The following is a 24,461-nucleotide window of genomic DNA, read 5'->3' on the forward strand; positions in this document are numbered from 1 at the left end:
TCAATTCTTCTCTGTAGATCCTCTCAAGCTCTGTCAGGTTGGATGGGGAGCGTCGCTGCACAGATATTTTCAGGTCTCTCCAGAGATGTCAGATCGAGTTCAAGGCCGGGCTCTGGCTGTGCCACTCGAGGGCATTAAGAGACTTGTCCCGAAAGCCACTCTTGCATTGTCTTGGCTGTGTGCTTAGGGTCGCTGTCCTGTTGGAAGGTGAACCCTCTCCCCAGTCTGAGGTCCTGAACGTTCTGGAGCAGGTTTTCATCAAGGATCTCTCTGTACTTTGTTCCATTCAACTGTCCCTCGATCCTGACTATTCTTCCAGTCACTGCGGCTGAAAAAAATCCCCACAGCATGATGCTACCACCACCATGCATGGTGGTATTGGCCAGGTGATAAGCAGTGCCTGGTTTCCTCCAGCCTTGACGCTTGGCATTCAGGCCAAAGAGTCTGATCTTGTTTTCATCATGTTTCCCATGGTCTGAGTCATTTAGGTGCCTTTTGGCAAACTCCAAGCAGGCTCTCAGTACCTTTTACAATGTGATTTTCTGGATTTTTTTTTCTCATTTTGTCTGTCATAGTTGAAGTGTACCTATGATGAAAATTACAGGCCTCTCTCATCTTTTTAAGTGGGAGAACTTGCACAATTGGTGGCTGACTAAATACTTTTTTGCCCCACTGTATATATATATATATATATACACTGTACTATTATCATAAATATCAAGGGTCTGTTTTGACATGAAAGTACTTTCAATATGAATTTAGAGAGTTGGAGAATGTTACACATGCTGAAGCAAATTAACTGAAGCTGGTTTGACTACTACTACTACACATAACAATAAGGAGGTCAGGTTCTCATTTTCAGAATTAGTCTTTATTTAGCGTAAATTGTTTGTCTGTTTTTTAAATTATTTTTTTACAAACATTCTGCCAGCAGGTGAAATCAACATTTGCCTGCGTCCCAAATGGCACCCTATTCCCTAAATAGTGCACTACCTTTGACCAAGCTTTGGGCCTCAAAACTAGTGCACTATATATGGAATAGGGTATCATTTTGGAAACAACCTACATTTCTAGAAAGCTTATCATTCATAAGAAGTACTGTTCATAATTTACAATCAAGCACACACAAATAATACAAAATATTCCCTAAAAGACAGTTATAATCAGCAAATGGTGGTCAATATGATTATCAGACGTGAATTATTTTAACTGCATTCTCATTCCTACACACACACACACACACACACACACACACACACACACAGTTAAACATTGGAAAAACAACCAATGCACAAACACATTAATCAAGTGATAAAGGTGGCTGAAGCGGTATCATTCAGTTCCTAATTTCAGTATTTCCTCATGACATGTTATCCTCCTAACTCAATCTACTGTCTACTCAATGAGTATTTAGACAGTATTTAGACCAGATAAATCACTTTAGTTGGGGTTGTGATGGAGTGAGTGGGAAGATTTCACTAACAGTCAGGACTTTTTTTCCATTGGAGATACAGACGTACAGTAGATGTGTAAATAGTTTTAGTACAGTGAAGGGGGGAACTGTTACATGATCAGAAAACTAAGAACCTCCAATTAAATTCTGGATCTCGAAGTCATTTCCACATGGGAGACCAGGTAGGTGCAATTAATTATCAGGTAAAACGGAAAACCAGCAGTAGTCCGGACCTCGTAGGGTAAGATTTGAATACCCTGGACATAGATGAACACACAGACAGAACATGACTGAGAAACTGTTTTTCTAAAATAAATATGTTCTTGCATATATACATATATACCGTAAATATATACAGTATAGCGTGGTTAATTGGTTAATAGAGCAAGCGTTAAAGATAGGAGACATTACATAATTGCTGTGTGTGTAATTTGCCAGCCCCTACTTAAGCAATTTAGCATTTCTGGCTAAATAAAATGTAAACCAAAAAGTATGTAATAAAGTGAAATACATTTGCATATCGGTTGCAATAAAAACTAGTTTTTTTCATACAAATGAGATAAAAAAACAACAAAATTAGGTTACTAACTTTTTGCTCTGGCCAAGTAAATAGCTTACAATTGACTTTACATTCTATGTCCAATCAATCACCTAAGATTAAGGCGCCTAAGATCAATGCGCCGTTTAAAAGGCAATGTTACTGCGTTTGCAGAGATCACATTCAGGGTAAACGCTGTAGAGGTCGGCTCAATTGGAAATTACCTTTAAATGTCAAGCGCGTGCTACACCGTGGTTTCAAATTGAATCGCAGCCTAGTTATTCAGATTAGTGACACGTGATTGGATGGTGACCCTCCTGACTGGAGTCTGGTCTGCCATCCGATTGGCCACCAACTCCTGTAACTGTAGTGCCCCTCCGCCAATAAAAAAGAAAGCCGGGCAAACAGGGCCGGAGCAATCGACAGGCCCTTCCCACAGAGGACGGAGCGAGTGGGCATCGTAGAAAGTGACGCGACCCTTCTCAAAGTCAAGGCACACCCCAAGCCTGGGAGGCAGGGGGTAGGTGAGGCCCGTAGGCGAGGAGGCAGGGCTGTTGCCGTTGGCGATGGTGGGGTTGCGGCGGGGGTTGGTGCCATTGCAACCATGGTTGTTATGATGGTTGGGAGCCTGGGGCAGGAAGATCTTGCCCATGCCCATGGTGAGGAAAGAGAAGGGGGGAGGGGATTCCAGGGAATCCTCTGCCCCACTGTCATGGCCACTGTCTGGGTCATAACTACAGGGGGAGGTAGAGAGAGAAAGAGAGAGAGAGAGAGAGAAGGAAATAGAGAGTGCGGAGTCACACACACACACACACACAACTAGGGCCCGTATACATAAAGCGTCTCAGAGTAGGAAGGCTGATCTGTTCCCCCTCTCCATGTAATCTCATTCATTATGATGTAAAAGGATAAACTGATCCTAGACCAGCACTCCTACTCTGAGATGTTTTTTTTTATACAAGCCCTGATAGTCTCTCCTCAACCAATTTTCCATTGACTACTTCCTGTCCTCCCTGCACTTTATAGCCTCATCCTCCAGCACCACTCACCGGGGACTGGCCATGTCTTGCGGAAGGTGAAACCACTCTTGTAGTTTGGCCTCTAGGCCCACTCCCACCTGTGGAACAGAGAGAGGCAATGAAAGGGGGCAGCAACATACAGTGGGGTCCGAAATTACTGGCACCCTTGAAAATATGAACAAAACAATGTAGAAATAAATAATTAAAATACTATATTGTATGCTATTTATTTGTATTATTATATTCTTGTATACTAATACAATTACTCAGAGTAACATATTCTATTTAACAAGTAATGCATAGCTTTTTTATGTATCTACAGGTGCATTTCGGAAACATATTCGAACCCCTTGACTTTTTTTCCACATTTTGTTACGCAACAGCCTTATTCTAAAATGCATTCAATTGTTTTTTTCCCCTACTAAATCTACACAAATTACCCCATAATACCCCATTTTACAAATGTATTCAAAACAAAAAACTGATCAGATTTACATAAGTATTCAGACAATTTACTCAGTACTTTGTTGAAGCACCTTTAGCAGCGATTACAGCTTCAAGTATTGGTCATGACGATACAAGCTTGGCACCCCTGTATTTGGGGAGTTTCTCCCATTCTTCTCTACAGATCCTCTGTCAGGCTTGATGGGGTGTCATCGCAGCACAGATATTTTCAGGTCTCTCCAGAGATGTTAGATCAGGTTCAAGTCAGAGCTCTGGCTGGGCCACTCTAGGACATTCAGAGACTTAAGCCACTCTTGCGTTGTCTTGGCTGTGTGCTTAGGGTCCTTGTCCTGTTGGAAGGTGAACCCTCGCCCCAGTCTGAGGTCTTGAGCATTCTGGAGTAGGTTTTCATCTGTACTTTGTTCCATTCACCTGTCCCTCGATCCAGACTATTCTTCCAGTCGCTGCGGCTGAAAAACATCCCCACAGCATGATGTTGCCACCACACTTCACCGTAGGGATGGTATTGGCCAGGTGATAAGCAGTGCCTGGTTTCCTCCAGACCTGACACTTGGCTTTCAGGCCAAAGAGTTCAATCTCGGTTTCATCAGACCAGAGAATCTGGTTTCTCATGGTCTAAGAGTCCTTCAGGTGCCTTTCGGCATACTCCAACCAGGCTGTCATGTGCCTTTTACTGAAGAGTGGGATCCGTCTGGCCACTCTACCATAAAGGCCTGATTGATAGAGTGCTGCAGAGATGGTTGTCCTTCTGGAAGGTTCTCATCTCCACAGAGAATCTCTGGTCAGAGTGACCATTGGGTGCTTGGTCACTTACCTGACCAAGGCCAATCTCCCCCGATAGCTCAGTTTGGCCGGTCAGCCAGCTCTAGCCTCGGTGGTTCCAAACTTCTTCTATTTAAGAATGATGTTCTTGGGGACCTTCAAATCTGCAGAAATGTTTTGGAACCCTTCCCCAAATCGGTGCCTTGACCAAATCATGTCTGAGCTCAACAGACAAGTCCTTCGACCTCATAGTTTGGTTTTTGCTCTGACATGCACTGTCAACTGTGTGACCTTATATAGACAGGTGTGTGCCTTTCAAAATCATGTCCAATCAATTGAATTTACCACAGGTGGACTCCAAAAACGTTGTAGAAATAACAAGGATGATCAATGGAAACAGGATGCAACTGAGTTCAATTGAGGGCCTGAGTACTCATGTAAATGTGTTTAGTTCTAATACATTTGCAAACATTTCTAAAATCCTGTTTTCGCTTTGTCATTAGGGTTGTGTAGATTGAAGGATTTAAAAAAAATCAATTTTAGAAAACAGCTGTAACTTAACAAAATGTGGAAAAAGTGAAGGGGTCTGAAAACTTTACGAATGCAATATATACGGTTGAAGTCGGAAATTTACATACACTTAAGTTGGAGTCATTAAAACTCGTTTTTCAACCACTCCAAATTTCTTGTTAACAAACTATAGTTTTGGCAATGACACAATTCATTTTTCAAATTGTTTACAGATTATTTCACTTAATCACAATTCCAGTGGATCAGAAGTTTACATACACTAAGTTGACTGTCTTTAAACAGCTTGGAAAATTCCATAAAATTATGTCATGGCTTTAGAAGCTTCTGATATGCTAATTGACATCATTTGAGTCAATTGGAGGTCTACCTGTGGATGTATTTCAAGGCCTACCTTCAAACTCAGTGCCTCTTTGCTTGACATTATGGGAAAATCAAAAGAAACCAGCCAAGACCTCAGAAAAAATTGTAGACCTCCACAAGTCTGGTTCATCATTGGGAGCAATTTCAACGCCTGAAAGTACCACGTTCATCTGTACAAACAATTGTACTCAATTATAAACACCATTGGACCACGCAGCCGTCATGCTCATCCTTAGGTCATGCTCAAGTCTGGCTCATCCTTAGGAGCAATTTCCAAATGCCTGAAGGTATCACATTGATAAGAGAAATTTCTTCTCCAGGTTCATAACCCAATTTAATTATATTACTCAGTCTACAAACCAGAATTTGTAAGATCCTGGTCGAATGAAACAGACAGAGGCCCAGCTAAATAGTCAAAAATGTTTATTCACGGGAACGTTCCCCAGTCAAGAATACAAAAGCATTCATTTTATACTGACTTCTCACGCCCACACATTCACACAACCATACGCACACACACAGATGCACACACACATGTCCTGCTACCCAGCCGACAGAGATTAGTGACCTTGTTCTTGACACGTACTCCCTGTTCACTCCCAATCTCTAGTCAGGTCGGCACCAAGCTCAGACAGTCTGTGTTTAAAATACCATAAAGACATATTGTCTTTACCCTAATTCTGACTAGGACTACACATTTATTGATTATGATTTTATACATTCTAATCACTTCCATACAATTATGTTTCAGGGCGGAATATTCAAATCATTCAATTAACAGATAATTCTCAACTAACACACATTCATCTGTACAAACAATAGTATGCAAGTATAAACACCATGGGACCACGCAGCTGTCATACCACTCAGGAAGGAGACGCATTCTGTCTCCTAGAGATTAACGTACTTTGGTGCGAAAAGTGCAAATCAATCCCAGAACAACAGCAAAGGAGTACAGCCCGTGTTGTGGTTGCCAGAGGAGGATGGTTGGGCACCCGTAGCAGTGGGGTCACGTACCTCTGAACGCCATCCAGTTCAGTGGTGGTGGTGGTGCACTTCTCCAGGAGGTCTAATGCATCAGTCATGTCTCGAGCAGGTGACCTCCTGTGGCTTCCGATTGGAGAAGGTGTCCATCTCCCAGAGCATCTCTACATTCTGAAGGAGGTCAGTGGCTGCACAGAGGGATGGAGCTGGATTGCTTCTGGTGAAGAGGACTTGCTGTGACTGTACAGCTTGGGTGGAGAGAAGTAGATGGGCTCGACCTTGCACAGCCCAACCCAAGGATGTATGGACAGCAATGGGCCCTCCTTCTGGTCCAGCTCGTATAGGCTCAGTCGGGGTGACGAAATGTGGGTGGTCTGACCCAATCAAGATAAGTGGCGCTACTCTGGCCAGGTTAGGAAGAGGCAATCCTCGTAGATGAGGATATTGTTTCTGTATAACACTTACCGGGCAGGAGTGCTCTGAGAGATTGAAGCCATCTGCTGTGAAGGCATTGGTGATGTTATAGGCCATATCCCGGTTCCCTGAAGGTGAAATGCTAAAGGTCACAGCAGCGCCTTTCATTTAGATATTTAGATAACATCATGTCGCACCGTTCTGAGATTAAGGGTCTCGGGTGTCCCCTCCAGGTTAAGCTGACGGGTGGCCGCCGTGAGGATGATAGTTCTTTCTGACCCATCATCTAGAACGGCGAATGTGTCGATGCTTCTCCCTTCACTTTGCAGAGTGACCTTGACCACCTTCAACATGAGCCTTGGAGACCGGTTCTGCAGGTCGAGGTGCACCTCCTTTGCAGCTCCTAGCATGACCATGCTCTTTCTGTGCTTGGGGAATTACATCATGCAACACGGTGAGATGGATTTCCTTACAGCGATTGCAGGGTTTCCTCAATGTGCAGGTCTCCGCCTTATGGCGCTTGTAGCATCGCTCGCCTGAAGTGATCCAGGCCTTCAATTGAGTTTGAGTGAGCTTTTTTACCCTGGGGCATGAGCCAAGGAAGTGCCCCTTACTATTGCAATATGGGCAGTAAGGCTGGAATTTGATGGTCTTGCTCTTGAGGGGTCTTCTTCCTGGGTTCCTCCCCGGCTTCACTATTTAAGTACATGGTAGTGGGATTTGGCCTTTTCTGTCCCTCCTGGCATTCAAACTCCTTCCTTCCCCCGGTTCTCTATGGCTGAGATTGTGGCCTGGTGAGCGATGCTCTTCGCCTTTGCCTTCACCTCCAACCATGCAGCCAGGACTCAGAGCATAGGTGCTTCTCGAGCCCTCTCTCAGGATGCCCTTGTTCAAACAATGTTCAATGAAACTGTCTCTGAGGTACACTGGAAGTTTGCTAAGAAGCCTGTCCACGTGGGAACCACATTTCAGCTCGTTCCTGTCTTCTCCTTCAACAGATTGGAGCATCGAGGTCAGGGATTGGACAGCCAGGGAGAACTCTTGGAAGGCAGCATGGTCTCCCATTTTAATTGGAGATGTGTTCAGGATGTTGTTTAGTTCATTCTGGACTAGCTGGCGTGGCTCACCATATCTCGCCTTCAGGGCCTGGAGAGCAGCAGTGTATGGTGTTGCGGAGTGCATAAAGGATTGGGCCAGCCTGTATGCACTGGGAAACCACAAATGATCCATTAGTATTTGGTATTTGTAGCATTCTGAGAGATGACTGTGAATACCCAGTAGGCTCTCCAATGCCATTTCCAAAAGGACAAATTCACTCTCCTTTCCACGCTCAAAGTATGGCAGTTTGGGTCTGGGAATTCCATGGGTCTGGGAATTCCATAGGCTGAGGCTACTAGAAGTTTCATAATGTTCGCTCCCTCTTCTGGTTGCGTGAAGGATAAACCCGGGACTTCTGATGAGCCCACTGTGGCCTCATTGGGCAGATCCCCTACTGTCCCAGACCCTCCATTGGTGGCAGCCGGAATTGGGTGAGAGCCCTCCCACCTGATGTTTGAGGACTGGCCTGGCCCTGGACGAGAGGAACGATTTGCCGGAAAGGCGAAGGAGTGATGCTTTGTCCAGATGGAGGAATGCTAACTTGTGTCACTGGCATAGAGGGTGTTGGTGGAGCGGCCTGTCCCCCGTGCTCCATGTTGGCGGTTGACCCCGGAGCCTCCGGGGACTGTGTGCCATGCTGTACCAGATGGGCAGATTGGGAAAGAAAGGCAGATAGGTCAGGTCCATGTGGAGGTCAGGTCCATGTGGAGGGGTGGTCAGGTCAACCCCCTGTTCGTTCCTCTCCAGGAAGGATGAGACCATCCGTGCCTCCTCCAATTCCCTTCTGGCTTGACGGTGCCGGCGCTGTCATTGGCAATGAATTCCAGTTCCTATAGAGCTCTAAGGGTCTGCACATCCAATTGGTGACATCGTTCGTCAGCCTGTCGTTCCTCCTCAATCTGACGCTCAATTTCCTCCAAAGCTAATAACTTCATCCTCTTGTAGGACAGCGGTCTGTGAATTGCTGAGGGCTAGTGAATGGCGGCTGCCATGGCTACTTCCAAAGGGGTAACCACTGGTCGAACTCCCACTCCGTCTAGAGTGCCTCGACGCTTTCCCATTAGTTAAGGGGTGAGCGGAGCCGGTCCTTGGCTCAGAGGGGATGGTTGATGCTGAAACGTACAGTTGATCCATCACCACTTTGAGCTCTGGTGGGCTTGCCCTTTGATGTCGGAAACTCGACCACATAATCCTTAAGATAACCAGGTACTTGCCTGGTTCTTCTGGTGCTGCTGGTGGTTGAGGATGAAGTCATTGTCGCTTTAGGCTTAGCTCCTGGATATTTCCTTTGTTCCAAGACCTTTCCCTCAGCTGCTCTCCCCTCCTCTTCCTTTCAGTGGAGACAATTCTTCCCTCTCCTCCTCCATTTCCTTTTCACCTGTCTTTGGTTCAGTCATCATCCAGCTCGAAGGACCATTGAAAGATTAGTGGAATCTGTGTGGGTAGCTGGACAGGTAGGATGACTGACAGAGGAATGGATGAGACTGAGGCAGGAATTCCTTTAACCATAAAGTGGTATATTTACTGGGTCGTCTGTGCTGCATAACAAAGGAAACAAATAACATGTATCCGATCAAATTCATCATCCCAAAGATCATATCATAGCAATCATTCATGATTAACATAATTAGGGAAGTCAACAATCTAGTTAATTTAGAAGTCAATAGTAATCATCCGTAAGTCATTTAGGCTCGTAAATATTTATCATAAATCATGAAAGAATACAAACAGTGGTTATTCAATCTATAATCCTCATTAGTTTGATATCAAAGTCAATCAGTTAGCAAACAATGACGTTTCTCATTTCAATTGTCTTCATGTAAACAATGTCCTTACATAGTAAGCATATCGATTGCAAAGTTGGCCTATGAGGATCCGTAGGGCCGTGATCATTGACAATTCACATTACACAATATGTTTGAAGCGTGCGCTCCAAGCCGCGCTCCGCGGTATTAACTATAAACAATAACTGATGGCCCACTTTCCGGATCGCAACAGATAGTTCAGATGAAAGATAACAGTCGGTGGACTTACGTGGATTCATGGACGCACAGAACTTCTGGATCAGATGGAGTTAAGGAAGAGAAAGCAGTGAGCTCAGGCGATGGCAATTTCCTCCTTTTATGGAGTTGAGATCTGTCGGACGTTTCCACCTGACCTAATTAAAGCGCCCCTGGCCCAGCTGAGTACGTGGCAATGAATTAAAGAATTATTCCACCAACTCCATGGGCCTTTTCTACACCTACAAACCTGACTTGGTTTCACCAGCTCTGTCAGGAAGAATGGACCAAAATTCACCCAACTTAATTTGAGAAGCTTGTGGAAGGCTCGCCGAAACGTTTGACCCAAGTTCAAGAATTTACAGACAATGCTACCAAATACTAATTGAGTGTATGTAAACTTCTGACCCACTGGGAATGTGATGAAAGAAATAAAAGCTGAAATGAATAATTCTCTCTACTATTATTCTGACATTTCACATTCTTAAAATAAAGTGGTGATCCTAACTGACATAAGACAGGGAATGTTTCTAGGATTAAATGTCAGGAATTGTGAAAAACTGAGTTTAAATGTGTTTGGCTGAGGTGTCTGTGAACTTCTGACTTTGACTGTGTACATCCCCTTTATCTGCTGGATTCAGGTACTGTCTTGATGGAAATAACTTTCTCTGGTGTGATTATGTGTCGGTATATTAGTCAAAAACCTGCTTGCCATGAGGCTGAAACTTGGCAGCAGGGGGATGTTCCAGCAAGACAATAACCCCAAGCACACATCAACATTAACAAAGGAATAGTAAATTGACCACAAAATCAAAATCAACACCTCCAGGCGAGAGGGCCCAAGGCCCGATCCAGGATCTGAGTGGGTCTTGATCCAGAATTCTAGATACTGTCACAGGTCTGGGTCGGCTCTGATATGAAGGTGTAATTTTAACTGACTTCTCCGAAAGGACCTGTACAGATCCGAAAGAGACTGCTGCAGTAGAGGAGAGAGAGACCTTGTATAATTTATGCTGCTGCTCTTTTCAAGAGTGGCGCGTGTAGCTTGTTATTGTTGTTGGCCAACTATAAGTCATCAAAGTGCAATTGGGCTACAGTCATAGAGCCTCAATGTGGCAAAAGTTAGGAGATATCTAATCAATGGAAGATGGAATTAAAATGACAGAATTAAAAGTTAAGGTGAAGGACAGGCTACAATAACCAAGAGCTAACAGGTAGGCTGCTATACTTAATATTCTAAATGGGGTTGTTGTTATTTGTAACTGTAGGACGAGAAAGAGCATGCAGCCTCAATTAGCCTAGCAGCCTCAATTAGCCTAGCCTGCTCCCCGAGTCACTCGCTCACAGTATCAAGGCCCCTCCCCACCTGCTAGAGTGGACATCTCTCTCCCTCTCCCTCGCGTTTTATCAGCTCTGGATAATGAAGTAGCTTAAAAAGTGACTTTTCTGCTTCCCTCATTCGGATCGGACAGGGTTTGGATCTGACCATGTCTATACGGAACGGGTCTAGTGGTCCTCGGGTTCGTTCGGAACGGGTCACTATTTTAAAAATGAATTTTTGCATGTCGGTTCCGGGTGGAAAAGCCCCAGGTTCATTTCAGAAGGGGTCCAAAAGTTGGACCCGTGAAGACCTCTACTCCAGACTTGAACCCCATTGAATACCTGTGGTTCAAATTGAAGAGGGCAGTCCATAAGCGCAGACAAAAGATAAAGGATTTGGAAAAATTCTGTATGGAGGAATGGACTAAAATCCCTCCAGTCCAATAGTTCTCCAATCTCATAAAACATTTTAGGCACAGTGCTGAGGTATTGAAAGTTATTGAAAACAGGGTTGCATAATAATTTTTACCATTATCTTTTTGAGAAAAAAAGTCATATTACATGTTAAACAATCTCTTTCTCCGAGCAATTATATTAGTATAAAATAATATCGTTTCCAGATTTTCTTTTGTAGCATACAATATAGCTCAGCATTTTCTTGCTCATCAAGGGTGCCAATAATTTCACACATACATTTTCATACACGTTTTTGTATATTGTATTTTGTATATAGTTTTGTGTATATATACAAAAAAACACATAAATACACACCATACAACACAGTAAGGGCCCATTCTAAATCGTCCTCTAAGGGTTTCCCAACTGGCGGCCCACGGGCCAAATGGTTTTATATATACGTTTTGAGATTTTTATTTATAAATATATAGAGAGATTTTTTGTGTGTGTGTGTGGGGGGGGATTTTCATTGTTGAACATAAGACTGCAAAAAATCCAGGATATCAGCTCCAAGTGATTTTCATTTAAGAAATCTGTTCCCAACTATTTTCATGCATACCAGAGAGACGTGATCATATCAAAATCAAATAAAATGTTATTTGTCACATGCGCTGAATACAACAGGTGTAGGTAGACCTTACAGTGAAATGCTTACTTACAATCCCTTAATTAACCAGCAATGCAGTTTAAGAAAAACACCCCCCCAAAAAGTAAGAGATAATAATAACAAATTAAAGAGCTTAAGTAAATAACAATTGTGGGGCTATATACAGGGGGTACCGGTACAGAGTCAATGTGGAGTCAACATACAAATGTAAGCAAGGTTTGAAATTATTATGTTTTAGTATCTGTTTGGGCTTCTTGCAGATCAATTTGCAGTCAAATTATTTGTAACTATGATCCGGCCCCCCAACCATCCGCACAAGAAAATAAAAAATCTGCCTACGGCTGAATCTAGTTGCTGATCCCTGCCCTATGCACCTGTGGAGATTTGAAAGGATTTGATTGGTATAAGCAATACGGGTTAACTTCCACCTAGCAGAGGGCAAATCCTCTCAGATCTGGTGAATATGTGAATATGGCACTGGCCTTATGGGACGATTTGGGATTGGGACAAACTCTCCTCCCAGTCATTCCACTTACTTTGACGAGATAGGAGCCGGGCTCCACTGAGCATGCCCAGTAGTGCCTGCCCTGGGTGATGGCCACGTCGCCTACCAGGAGGTCTGCAGTCAGGTGACAGGAAGTGAGCGCTCGGTCGGCGGCCTGCATCAGGGACAAGCCGGGAACACTCCGGGCACAGCGCTGCTCCTTACTCACCACCAGCCGGTCGGCATGGAGACCCCAGCGAGAGTCCAGGTAGAAATTTAACACTGAGAGAGAGGAGGCCAGGGGAGGATAGGGAGATGGAAAGGGGGAAAGAAAGAGGGAGGGTGGAAGGAGGAGTGCATAAGTAGGAAGGAGGGAAGAGGTGGGTTTTGATGAGATAGAGTAGAGAAGCGAAGTAGGAGAGAGGGAAGGAAGACGATAAGGGCACAGAGGAGGTAAATACAGGGTAGTGCTGAGCAATTAGTGCTTTTTGAGGTTGGTTCGATTATTCAAAAATAGTCACTTTTTTATTTTGATTTCGATAAAAGAAATTGACATTAAATGCAATGTGCATTATGTGTGCTGAATTCTGTAAAAACACAGAATAAAACAATGATGGTAGTGACTGCTTATTACTTAACTATCATTTATTCACATTATTTCATAAAATATGTGTTTTATTTGATAACTTTATATTTAATTCCGAGTCATCTCATCTCTATCACTATTTTAGTCATTTTTCAAGGTAAATAAGGCATACTTTTATGACTGCTCAATACCAACAATCAATCACTTAGAGCATGTATTTACAGGCTCGTGAAGCAACTGCTTTCTGTTCCTCTTCATTGCACGTTCTCTCTTGTCTCAGTCTCTGTGTCTGCTCCGCACAGACCAGACAAGTTCAAGCGGGCACGCAATAGATTATGGTCATTGTAGTTAATTATCAGGTTTTCTGTGCTAAACAATGTAGAATATTTTTCCTGTTGAAAACTAAAACTCCCTACTACATCGCACAGTTCAGGCTTGATCTGAGTTATCTATTACAGAAACCGCACATTGAGCTCACAGAACAAAACAGAACAAAGTGGAATTCAAAATAATTGAACCGATGTCGGTCAATTAGTTGTTTAAAAAACCAAAAATAACAGATATTTCTGTTAATCGAGCAGCACTAATACAGGGATAGAGTAGTAAGATGCAGTATATTCAGAAAGTATTCAGACCCCGATTTTATCCACATTTTTTACAGCCTTATAAATTGTTTTCCCCTCATCAATCTACACGCAATACCCCATAATGACAAAGCAAAAACAGTTTTTCAGAATCTTTTGATAATTTCTATTTAAAAAAAAACTGGAAATATCACATATACTTAAGTATTCAGACTCTTTACTCAGTACTTTGTTAAAGCACATTTGGCCGCGATTACAGCCTCGTCTTCTTGGGTATGACGCTACAAGCTTGGCACACCTGTATTTGAGGAGTTTCTCCCATTCTTCTCTGCAGATCCTCTCAAGCTCTGTCAGGTTGGATGGGGAGCATTTATTTCTGCACAGCTATTTTCAGGTCTCTCCAGAGATGTTGTTCAAGTCCAGGCTCTGGCTGGGCCACTCAAGGACATTCATAGACTTGTCCCAAATCCACTCCTGCATTGTCTTGGCTGTGTGCTTAGGGTCATTGTCCTGTTGGAAGGTGAATCTTTGCCCAAGTCTGAGGTTCTGAGCACTTTGGAACAGGTTTTTATCAAGGATCTCTCTGTACTTTGCTCCGTTCTTCTTTCCCTCGATCCTAACTAGTCTCCCAGTCCCTGCTGCTGAAAAACATCCCCACAGCATGCTGCCACCACCATACATCATTGTAGGGATGGTGTCAGGTTTCATCCAGATGTGACGCTTGGCATTCAGGCCAAAGTTCAATCTTGGTTTTATCAGACTAGAGATTCTTGTTTCTCATGGTCTGAGAGTCCTTAAACTCGAAGCAGGCTATCCTGTGCCTTTTACTGAGGAGTGCTTCCATCTGGCCACTCTACCATAAAGGCCTGATTGGTGGAGTGCTGCAAAGATGGTTATCCTTCTGGAAGATTCTCCCAACTCCACAGAGGAGCTCTGTCAGAGTGACCTTTGGGTTCTTGGTCACCTCCCTGACCAAGGCCCTTCTCCCCTAAGTGCTCAGTTTGGCTGAGCGGCCAGCTCTAGCAAGAGTCTTGGTGGTTCCAAACTTCTTCCATTTATGAATGATGGAGGCCACTGTGTTCTTGGAGACCTTCAATGCTGCAGAAATGTTTTGGTTCCCTTCCCCAGATCTGTGCCTCGACACAATCCTGTCTCGGAGCTCAACGGACAATTCCTTTGACCTCGTGGCTTGTTTTTTTCTCTGACATGCAGCGTCAACTGTGGGACCTTATATAGTCTGGTGTGTGCCTTTCCAAATCATGTCCAATTAATTGAATTTACCACAGAGGTACCCTAATCAAGTTGTAGAAAACATCTCAAGGATGATCAATGGAAACAGGATGCACCTGAGCTCAATTTCGAGTCTCATATCAAAGGGTCTGAATACTCATGTAAATAAGGTATTTCTGTTTTTAAATGACTGAAATACTGTTCTCGCTTTGTCATTATTTGGGTATTGTGTGTAGATTGATGAGTGGAAAAAAACAATTGTATACATTTTAGAATGTAATGTTACAAAATGTGGAAAAGTGGTCTGAATACTTCCCAAATGCACTGTATAGAATCAGGGCAACAAAGAAAGAACTGAGAGGCTTAACAGAGAAGAGGGATAAAGAACTGTCATGCAACTCCTCTGGAATGAAAAGAAGGAGACATGGACGAGGAGAGAGGGAGTCAAACAGTCTTTCATCAACAAACTAGAAACTAATAGAAAACAGTCCAAACAGAAGGTCAATCAAAGGAGAAGGAGATGCATCTTTCCTAAATTGGGATTATTAATATTCCCGAGGGAAACATAGCAGAATAGAATCATTTACCAAGGGAGACATTGACCATTCCGGACTTCCCAGACTCATTAGCATAGATCTCAATCAACCAAATCCATTTGTTAAGCCTCAGGTTTTAACAAATAGCAAACCTCATCAACACACTCTTGAGATCTCATTATGGAGGGAGAACGAGGGTGGCTGGGAGGACAAGATATGCATGGTATAAATGTAAAAAGAGGTAGAGAGATATGTGCGAAGCAACAAGAGGAAAAATGAGAAAAGAGTGTCGATGCTCACATTAACAGGCAGAGGGAGAGATGTGGATTGAGAGAGTGGACCTAGGAGTGGAATGAGAGAGCTGAGGAGAGACGTGTGAAGACAGTGTTTAGAGGAGGGGTTGGATAGAGAGATGGGATGGGAGGAGAGTTGGATGGTATGGGTAGAGAGAAGGATGGGAATGGGCAGAAAAATAGAGAAATTAGTCATTAAGATGATCTCTATGGATACTGTTCTGATGCATATCAGTTATACCAATACTGATGAGATCGTGTGTGTGTGTGTGTGTGTGTGTGTGTGTGTGTGTGTGTGTGGGTGTGTGTGTGTGTGTGTGTACCTATAGAACAGTGTATAGACCTCACCTGGTGCTGGCGGGGTGTGTAGGTACACCTCCTCACTGTACTCCCCGAAGCCCGCCTTGTTGCAGCCTCTCACCCTCAACACATACACACTGTCCATCTCCAACCTGTCAATCACAGCACTGGTTCCGCCCACCTCCTCCAGCCGCTGCCAGCCCCAGCGGGCCGCAGCCAATCGCCCTTGGATACCACCCCTGGCCCCGCCTCCTGGCACCACCCCCCGGCGACGAAACTCCACAGAGAAGTGCCAGGCGGGGGCGGATTCCTGAGGCAGCCGCCAACACAGGAAGAGCTGGTCATAGGCCAGGGTCTTTTGGGTGTCAATAACAGGGGCCAGAGGGGCTGATGGGAAAAAACATTACAGCTGTCAGTCAGATGTTGGATACAAAAATATACTCTCTGGCTTGATTACATATGCAACACTACCAAATGTTCACTACAGTTTGCTAATGCATAGTTGAAGATACAGTATGATTCAGTAAAACAACATAATTAATGGCAGACTCATCGAGATGATGTTGCCATGAGCAGCACCGCAGATATTCAGAATAGCGCGATGCAACACTTTGCTCTCACACAGCCACACAGAGTATCTGCGCATGTGCACGGGTGCGCTTCACACTTCTACAACGTGATAGCTACAGGACAAGTTTAACCTTGCGCTTTAACGCTCTTAGTTGTTGTGGAAATTGACCCACTCTGCTGTTTATCTTGTGCATTTATTTAATCTTGCTGAGTCTACCTTTAAATTGAATTACCACCAAAATGTTACATGATTGTATTCTGTAGTATGTAATTTCTCTTATATCCTCTCTTTCCCCTCCTAAATCCCTTTTTCAAATACTCTGGCTCTAACCCTGCTCTCTGTTTGACTATTCCTTTATGTCTCTATAGCCCTCTCCTCCATCCTCCGCTCTCTCTGACTGACTCTACCCTCAATGTCTCCCTAGCCTCCTCCTTTATCCTCCTCTCCTCCGCTCTCTCTGACTGACTCTACCCTCAATGTCTCCCTAGCCTCCTCCTTTATCCTCCATCCTCCTTCTCTCTGACTGACTCTACCCTTAATGTCTCCCTAGCCTCCTCCTTTATCCTCCTCTCCTCCGCTCTCTCTGACTGACTCTACCCTCAATGTCTCCCTAGCCTCCTCCTTTATCCTCCATCCTCCTTCTCTCTGACTGACTCTACCCTCAATGTCTCCCTAGCCTCCTCCTTTATCCTCCATCCTCCTTCTCTCTGACTGACTCTACCCTCAATGTCTCCCTAGCCTCCTCCTTTATCCTCCATCCTCCTTCTCTCTGACTGACTCCATCCCTCTACGTCTCCCTAGCCTCCTCCTTTATCCTCCATCCTCCGCTCTCTCTGACTGACTCTACCCTCAATGTCTCCCTAGCCTCCTCCTTTATCCTCCTCTCCTCCGCTCTCTCTGACTGACTCTACCCTCAATGTCTCCCTAGCCTCCTCCTTTATCCTCCATCCTCCTTCTCTCTGACTGACTCTACCCTTAATGTCTCCCTAGCCTCCTCCTTTATCCTCCATCCTCCTTCTCTCTGACTGACTCTACCCTTAATGTCTCCCTAGCCTCCTCCTTTATCCTCCATCCTTCTTCTCTCTGACTGACTCTACCCTTAATGTCTCCCTAGCCTCCTCCTTTATCCTCCATCCTCCTTCTCTCTGACTGACTCTACCCTTAATGTCTCCCTAGCCTCCTCCTTTATCCTCCTCTCCTCCGCTCTCTCTGACTGACTCTACCCTCAATGTCTCCCTAGCCTCCTCCTTTATCCTCCATCCTCCTTCTCTCTGACTGACTACCCTCAATGTCTCCCTAGCCTCCTCCTTTATCCTCCATCCTCCTTCTCTCTGACTGACTCTACCCTCAATGTCTCCCTAGCCTCCTCCTTTATCCTCCATCCTCCTTCTCTCTGACTGACTCCATCCCGCTACGTCTCCCTAGCCTCCTCCTTTATCCTCCATCCTCCGCTCTCTCTGACTGACTCTACCCTCAATGTCTCCCTAGCCTCCTCCTTTATCCTTCTCTCTCTCTGGCTGGCTCTATCCCTCTACCCCTCCCTAGCCCCCTATCCCCTCCTTTATCCTCTCCTCTGTCTCACCCTGGATGAACTGCAGGTTTGTGAGGAGTTTGAGCTCTTTGGAGACGTCCAGCTGGAAGTGTCTGAAGGAGGGATCAGCAGCCAGAGAGAAACACTGCAGCCCCTCGATGGACGTGGATAACCTTGGAGAGCGAGGAGGGGGAGAGAGAGGGGGGGGGGAGACTTTTAGAATAGTTGTTTGGGAGTAGATAACAAGTCCGAGGAGGGAGGTATGCACTACGCAGACTTAACCACTTTAATTATTAGGGTAATACGCAATTAGAGTAACTTTAATTGATAGCAGATAGATTCATCTTGGTTAATCCAGAACTAAAGTCTCACGTAATTGGTCAGCTGCTTGATTACATTTTGGGTCCATGCATGTTAAGAGAAGGGACTAAGAGACGCTAGAATAAGGAGCAGAACCGGAACGAGGAGCTCCAACGTCTCTCTTTGCAAGTTACGGGCTGCTTGATTACATTTTGGGTCCATGCATGTTAAGAGAAGGGACTAAGAGACGCTAGAATAAGGAGCAGAACCCTTCCGAAATCCAAAAGATGCTAATACCTGCGAAATCGTGATTTGACCAAATGACCAGTTACAAAAAACCCAAACACCAGAACTACTGCTGCTTGTTATCCCACGCAACCCATTCCATTCCCTACAGATTCTATGGTACCAGTTATGTTTACATAGACCTGTCCACGAGAGATTACAGATACTGTAGATTAATGAGACTACATACTGCAGCAGTCTACTGTCTACCTGTATAACTACATGTCTCATGCCACTAATCCCGTGTCAGTCTAACAAGCCATCATTGGAAACAGTGAACACTGGTTGGAGCACAACGACATAGAACACCCATCGCCAAATCCACGCCACGTTATCTTTCACAAACAGGTCTACTGACTCCCTCTTGTGGCCATTTGTCATTTTGCTGATGCCGTGGGATGAGCAGTGAAAGCATACACAAGAGGGAAAGAAGAATAGACAATAGACATTGATTGAAGGACTGGGTGAGAGAAAATAGAACAATAAGAACAGAGAAACAAACAAAGAAACATATAAAGAAATAAACAGAAAAATCAACAAAACTAGGGCGTTAAAGAGCCCTGGGTATTCGTCCAAAATAGAACCCTATTCCCTACAGTGCACTACTTTGGATCAGAGCTCTATGGGGAATAGGGTGCTATTTGTATAAGCTTCCACGCTGTCTGCTGCCCAGCCAGTCAGACCTGTTGTGTGTAAAGTACCTGCTGTGTGTCTGGCGCGCTGCCTGGACGAAGCAGGGCGGGTCCGTCTCCTTCAGCAGCTCTTGGGAGAAGGCCATGAGGCCTGCATGCTCTAGCAGGCTCCGCCTCTCCGCCACCTGGCCCGCCAACGCCTCGCCCCGCCTCTGCCGTGCCCCCTCCAGGGCCTGAGACAATGAGGCGTGGCGCTCAGCGAGGAGGGCGGTCAGGTCTCTCACGCTCTGAGACAGCTGCTCCCGTGCCGCTACGCTGTTTGCCTGTGGACAGACAGCAACACACAGGAGTAGGACCATAGAGATATAATGTATGTCAATCAATATTATTCCAGGATCGTGTTCTATTTCATTCTGTTGTTAAGCCTGGCTACGCTGTTCAACAGTCAGACAGCAACACACAGGGAGGTTAGGAGGACCACAGAGATGATGTATTAGACAGCAACACACAGATTAGGACCATAGAGCTACAGTGGGGCAAAAAAGTATTTAGTCAGCCACCAATTGTGCAAGTTATCCCACTTACAAAGATGAGAGAGGCCTGTAATTTTCATCAAAAGTACACTTCAACTATGACAGACAAAATGAGAAGAAAAAAATCCAGAAAATAACATTGTAGGATTTTTTATGAATTTATTTGCTAATTATGGTGGAAAATAAGTACTTGGTCACCTACAAACAAGAAATATTTCTGGCTCTCACAGACCTGTAAATTCTTCTTTAAGAGACTCCTCTGTCCTCCACTTGTTACCTGTATTAATGGCACCTGTTTGAACTTATTATCAGTATAAAAGACACATGTCCACAACCTCAAACAGTCACACTCCAAACTCCACTATGGCCAAGACCAAAGAGCTGTCAAAGGACACCAGAAACAAAATTGTAGACCTGCACCGGGCTGGGAAGACTGAATATGCAATAGGTAAGCAGCTTGATTTGCAATTATTAGGAAATGGAAGACATACAAGACCACTGATAATCTCCCTCAATCTGGGGCTCCACGCAAGATCTCACCCCATGGGGTCAAAATGATCACAAGAACGGTGAGCAAAAATCCCAGAACCACACTGGGGGACCTAGTGAATGACATGCAGAGAGCTGGGACCAAAGTAACAAAGCCTACCATCAGTAACACACTACGCCGCCAGGGACTCAAATCCTGCACTACCAGACGTGTCCCCTTGCTTAAGCCAGTACATGTCCAGGCCCGTCTAGAGTTTGCTAGAGAGCATTTGGATGATCCAGAAGAAGATTGGGAAAATGTCATATGGTCAGATGAAACCAAAATATAACTTTTTGGTAAAAACTCAGCTCGTCGTGTTTGGAGAACAAAGAATGCTGACTTGCATCCAAAGAACACTATACCTACTGTGAAGCATGGGAGTGGAAACATCATGTTTGGGGCTGTTTTTCTGCAAAGGGACCAGGACGACTGATCCGTGTAAAGGAAAGAATGAATGGGGCCATGAATCATGAGATTTTGAGTGAAAACCTCCTTCCATCAGTAAGGGCATTGAAGATGAAACGTGGCTGGGTCTTTCAGCATGACAATGAACCCAAACACACCGCCCGGGCAACGAAGGAGTGGCTTCGTAAGATGCATTTCAAGGTCCTGGAGTGGCCTAGCCAGTCTCCAGATCTCAACCCCATAGAAAATCTTTGGAGGGAGTTGAAAGTCCAAGTTGCCCAGCAACAGCCCCAAAACATCACTGCTCTAGAGGAGGTCTGTATGGAGGAATTGGCCAAAATACCAGCAACAGTGTGTGAAAACCTTGTGAAGACTTACAGAAAACGTTTGACCTCTGTCATTGCCAACAAAGGGTATATAACAAATTATTGAGATAAACTTTTGTTATTGACCAAATACTTGTTTTCCACCATAATTTGCAAATAAATTCATTAAAAATCCTACAATGTGATTTTCTGGATTTTTCTTTCTAATTTTGTCTGTCATAGTTGAAGTGTAGCTATGATTAAAATTACAGGCCTCTCTCATCTTTTTAAGTGGGAGAACTTGCACAATTGGTGGCTGACTAAATACTTTTTTGCCCCACTGTATATGAGCATATGATGTCTACTGTGGTAAACAATGCTGTCTATGGTGGTGTGGTCAGTAGCATCAATAAATTGGCCAGCTAACTTGCTTAAATATTATTATATACAGTGCCTTGCGAAAGTATTCGGCCCCCTTGAACTTTGCAACCTTTTGCCACATTTCAGGCTTCAAACATAAAGATATAAAACTGTATTTTTTCGTAAAGAATCAACAACAAGTGGGACACAATCATGAAGTGGAACGACATTTATTGGATATTTCAAACTTTTTTAACAAATCAAAAACTGAAAAATTGGGCGTGCAAAATTATTCAGCCCCTTTACTTTCAGTGCAGCAAACTCTCTCCAGAAGTTCAGTGAGGATCTCTGAATGATCCAATGTTGACCTAAATGACTAATGATGATAAATACAATCCACCTGTGTGTAATCAAGTCTCCGTATAAATGCACCTGCACTGTGATAGTCTCAGAGGTCCGTTAAAAGCGCAGAGAGCATCATGAAGAACAAGGAACACACCAGGCAGGTCCGAGATACTGTTGTGAAGAAGTTTAAAGCCGGATTTAGATACAAAAAGATTTCCCAAGCTTTAAACATCCCAAGGAGCACTGTGCAAGCGATAATATTGAAATGGAAGGAGTATCAGACCACTGCAAATCTACCAAGACCTGGCCGTCCCTCTAAACTTTCAGCTCATACAAGGAGAAGACTGATCAGAGATGCAGCCAAGAGGCCCATGATCACTCTGGATGAACTGCAGAGATCTACAGCTGAGGTGGGAGACTCTGTCCATAGGACAACAATCAGTCGTATATTGCACAAATCTGGCCTTTATGGAAGAGTGGCAAGAAGAAAGCCATTTCTTAAAGATATCCATAAAAAGTGTCATTTAAAGTTTGCCACAAGCCACCTGGGAGACACACCAAACATGTGGAAGAAGGTGCTCTGGTCAGATGAAACCAAAGTTGAACTTTTTGTCAACAATGCAAAACGTTATGTTTGGCGTAAAAGCAACACAGCTCATCACCCTGAACAGCTCATCACCCTGAACACCCCATCCCCACTGTCAAACATGGTGGTGGCAGCATCATGGTTTGGGCCTGCTTTTCTTCAGCAGGGACAGGGAAGATGGTTAAAATTGATGGGAAGATGGATGGAGCCAAATACAGGACCATTCTGGAAGAAAACCTGATGGAGTCTGCAAAAGACCTGAGACTGGGACGGAGATTTGTCTTCCAACAAGACAATGATCCAAAACATAAAGCAAAATCTACAATGGAATGGTTCAAAAATAAACATATCCAGGTGTTAGAATGGCCAAGTCAAAGTCCAGACCTGAATCCAATCGAGAATCTGTGGAAAGAACTGAAAACTGCTGTTCACAAATGCTCTCCATCCAACCTCACTGAGCTCAAGCTGTTTTGCAAGGAGGAATGGGAAAAAATGTCAGTCTCTCGATGTGCAAAACTGATAGAGACATACCCCAAGCGACTTACAGCTGTAATCGCAGCAAAAGGTGGCGCTACAAAGTATTAACTTAAGGGGGCTGAATAATTTTGCACGCCCAATTTTTCAGTTTTTGATTTGTTAAAAAAGTTTGAAATATCCAATAAATGTCGTTCCACTTCATGATTGTGTCCCACTTGTTGTTGATTCTTCACAAAAAATACAGTTTTATATCTTTATGTTTGAAGCCTGAAATGTGGCAAAAGGTCGCAAAGTTCAAGGGGGCCGAATACTTTCGCAAGGCACTGTATTATTGTCCGCACAGTGAAGCTCATATGATGAATTGGCATTTATTTTTACAAAAGAAAACTTGGTCTAATTGACTCAACATCCAAAAACACATATCTAAGGTAAACTTTCTTAATTAATCAAAAGTTATTTCTGGTTGTTTATCAAAGTTAGCCCTGCTTTGTGGTATACCCCTCTGGTGGGTTATTTCTGGATCTCTGCAGACTGCAGTATTATTTAGTTACCTCTGTCTGAGTGGTGGCACTCTCCAGCTGTGAGATCTGGCCCAGGACTGTCTCCTGGTTGGACAGAATGTAGTTCATCTCCTTGGTAATCTTGTCCTGTCAAATAAACAAAGAGTTAATGCCCTGACCAGACTTAATCCTAATGCACATGAGTAGCTCTGTATTACCCTACATTTGAACTGTATTCATCTCTTACACACTGGATGATCTAAACCCACAGTTCAATGGCGACTTACCCCTTTTCTGTCATGCACTGTACTACTAGACTAACAACCAACCATTGAGGGCCAATCCCCATTGCGTGTGATAACCACTAATGCAATTGATTATAACAATATTGCCATTTAGGTAATTTTATTCAAAGCAGCTCAGGTATTACATGCATTATCCAGTCAATTCCACAGTAAAAGGCCAATGCAGGAACCATGCTACAACCAATTAAGCCATTGCACCCGGATGCCTACCTTGAGTGTCTGGTATGCCTGGGCGACTGGCGCCACCTTGTGCCCGGCGTGGACTCGGCGCAGCTTGCAGAGCGGGCACAGCAACCGCTGGCACGTCCTACAGTAGAAGTGCAGACGCTCCTGGTCATGCTCCGGACACGACAGAACCTGGAGGAGGAGAGACAAGAGGGGTGAGAAAGGAGAGAAGAGAGGTTTGAGAGAGGGATGAGAGAGAGACAGGCCTCACCTTGGGCCTGAAGTTGAGGGTGGGCTGGACGTGTTCGTGCTGGGCGCGAGGAGTCCCCCAGGGGTGGTAGAGCTTGAAACACTCGTTACAGAAGCTGGCTTGGCAGTCGGCGCAGCCCTTAGTGGCCTCCAGGGACTGGGGAGGCTTGCAGAACTGACACATCACAGCCACACTGCCCAGGCTCACTGTGTGTCTGTACCTAAGAAAGGGGGAGAGAAAGATAGAGGGGAATGATTAAAGGAAGGAGGGTAGGGGAGAGAGAGAGAGCATGGGCGAATTAGGGCAGGATAGTAGTAGATAGGGGGTGGGCGAGGTTGGAAAAGGCAAAAGAAAGAGAGACA

The 24,461-nt window shown here is 44.4% G+C and overlaps 1 protein-coding gene across 4 annotated transcripts in view; it reads right to left on the minus strand.

Annotated features, from left to right (window-relative positions):
* Positions 1-849: 849 nt before the first annotated feature.
* Positions 850-24,461, minus strand: part of LOC110496004 (tripartite motif-containing protein 46-like) — a 32,032-nt gene continuing 8,420 nt past the window's right edge. For 3 of the 4 annotated variants that reach the window (XM_021571611.2, XM_021571612.2, XM_021571610.2), the window contains exons 4-12: positions 24,121-24,319; positions 23,895-24,041; positions 23,431-23,526; positions 19,409-19,662; positions 18,174-18,295; positions 16,069-16,407; positions 12,544-12,773; positions 3,041-3,108; positions 850-2,725 (exon numbers count right to left, since the gene is read on the minus strand). In XM_021571611.2, coding sequence (XP_021427286.1) covers positions 2,266-2,725; positions 3,041-3,108; positions 12,544-12,773; positions 16,069-16,407; positions 18,174-18,295; positions 19,409-19,662; positions 23,431-23,526; positions 23,895-24,041; positions 24,121-24,319 — 1,915 coding nt within the window. In that variant the 3' untranslated portion in view covers positions 850-2,265. Of the gene's footprint in view, positions 2,726-3,040; positions 3,109-12,543; positions 12,774-15,727; positions 15,789-16,068; positions 16,408-18,173; positions 18,296-19,408; positions 19,663-23,430; positions 23,527-23,894; positions 24,042-24,120; positions 24,320-24,461 lie in introns of those variants that run through there. The other variant, XM_021571613.2, reaches the window with a different exon arrangement.

The sequence above is a fragment of the Oncorhynchus mykiss genome, chromosome 18 (genome assembly GCF_013265735.2).
Source record: "Oncorhynchus mykiss isolate Arlee chromosome 18, USDA_OmykA_1.1, whole genome shotgun sequence".
Taxonomy (NCBI): Eukaryota; Metazoa; Chordata; class Actinopteri; order Salmoniformes; family Salmonidae; genus Oncorhynchus; species Oncorhynchus mykiss.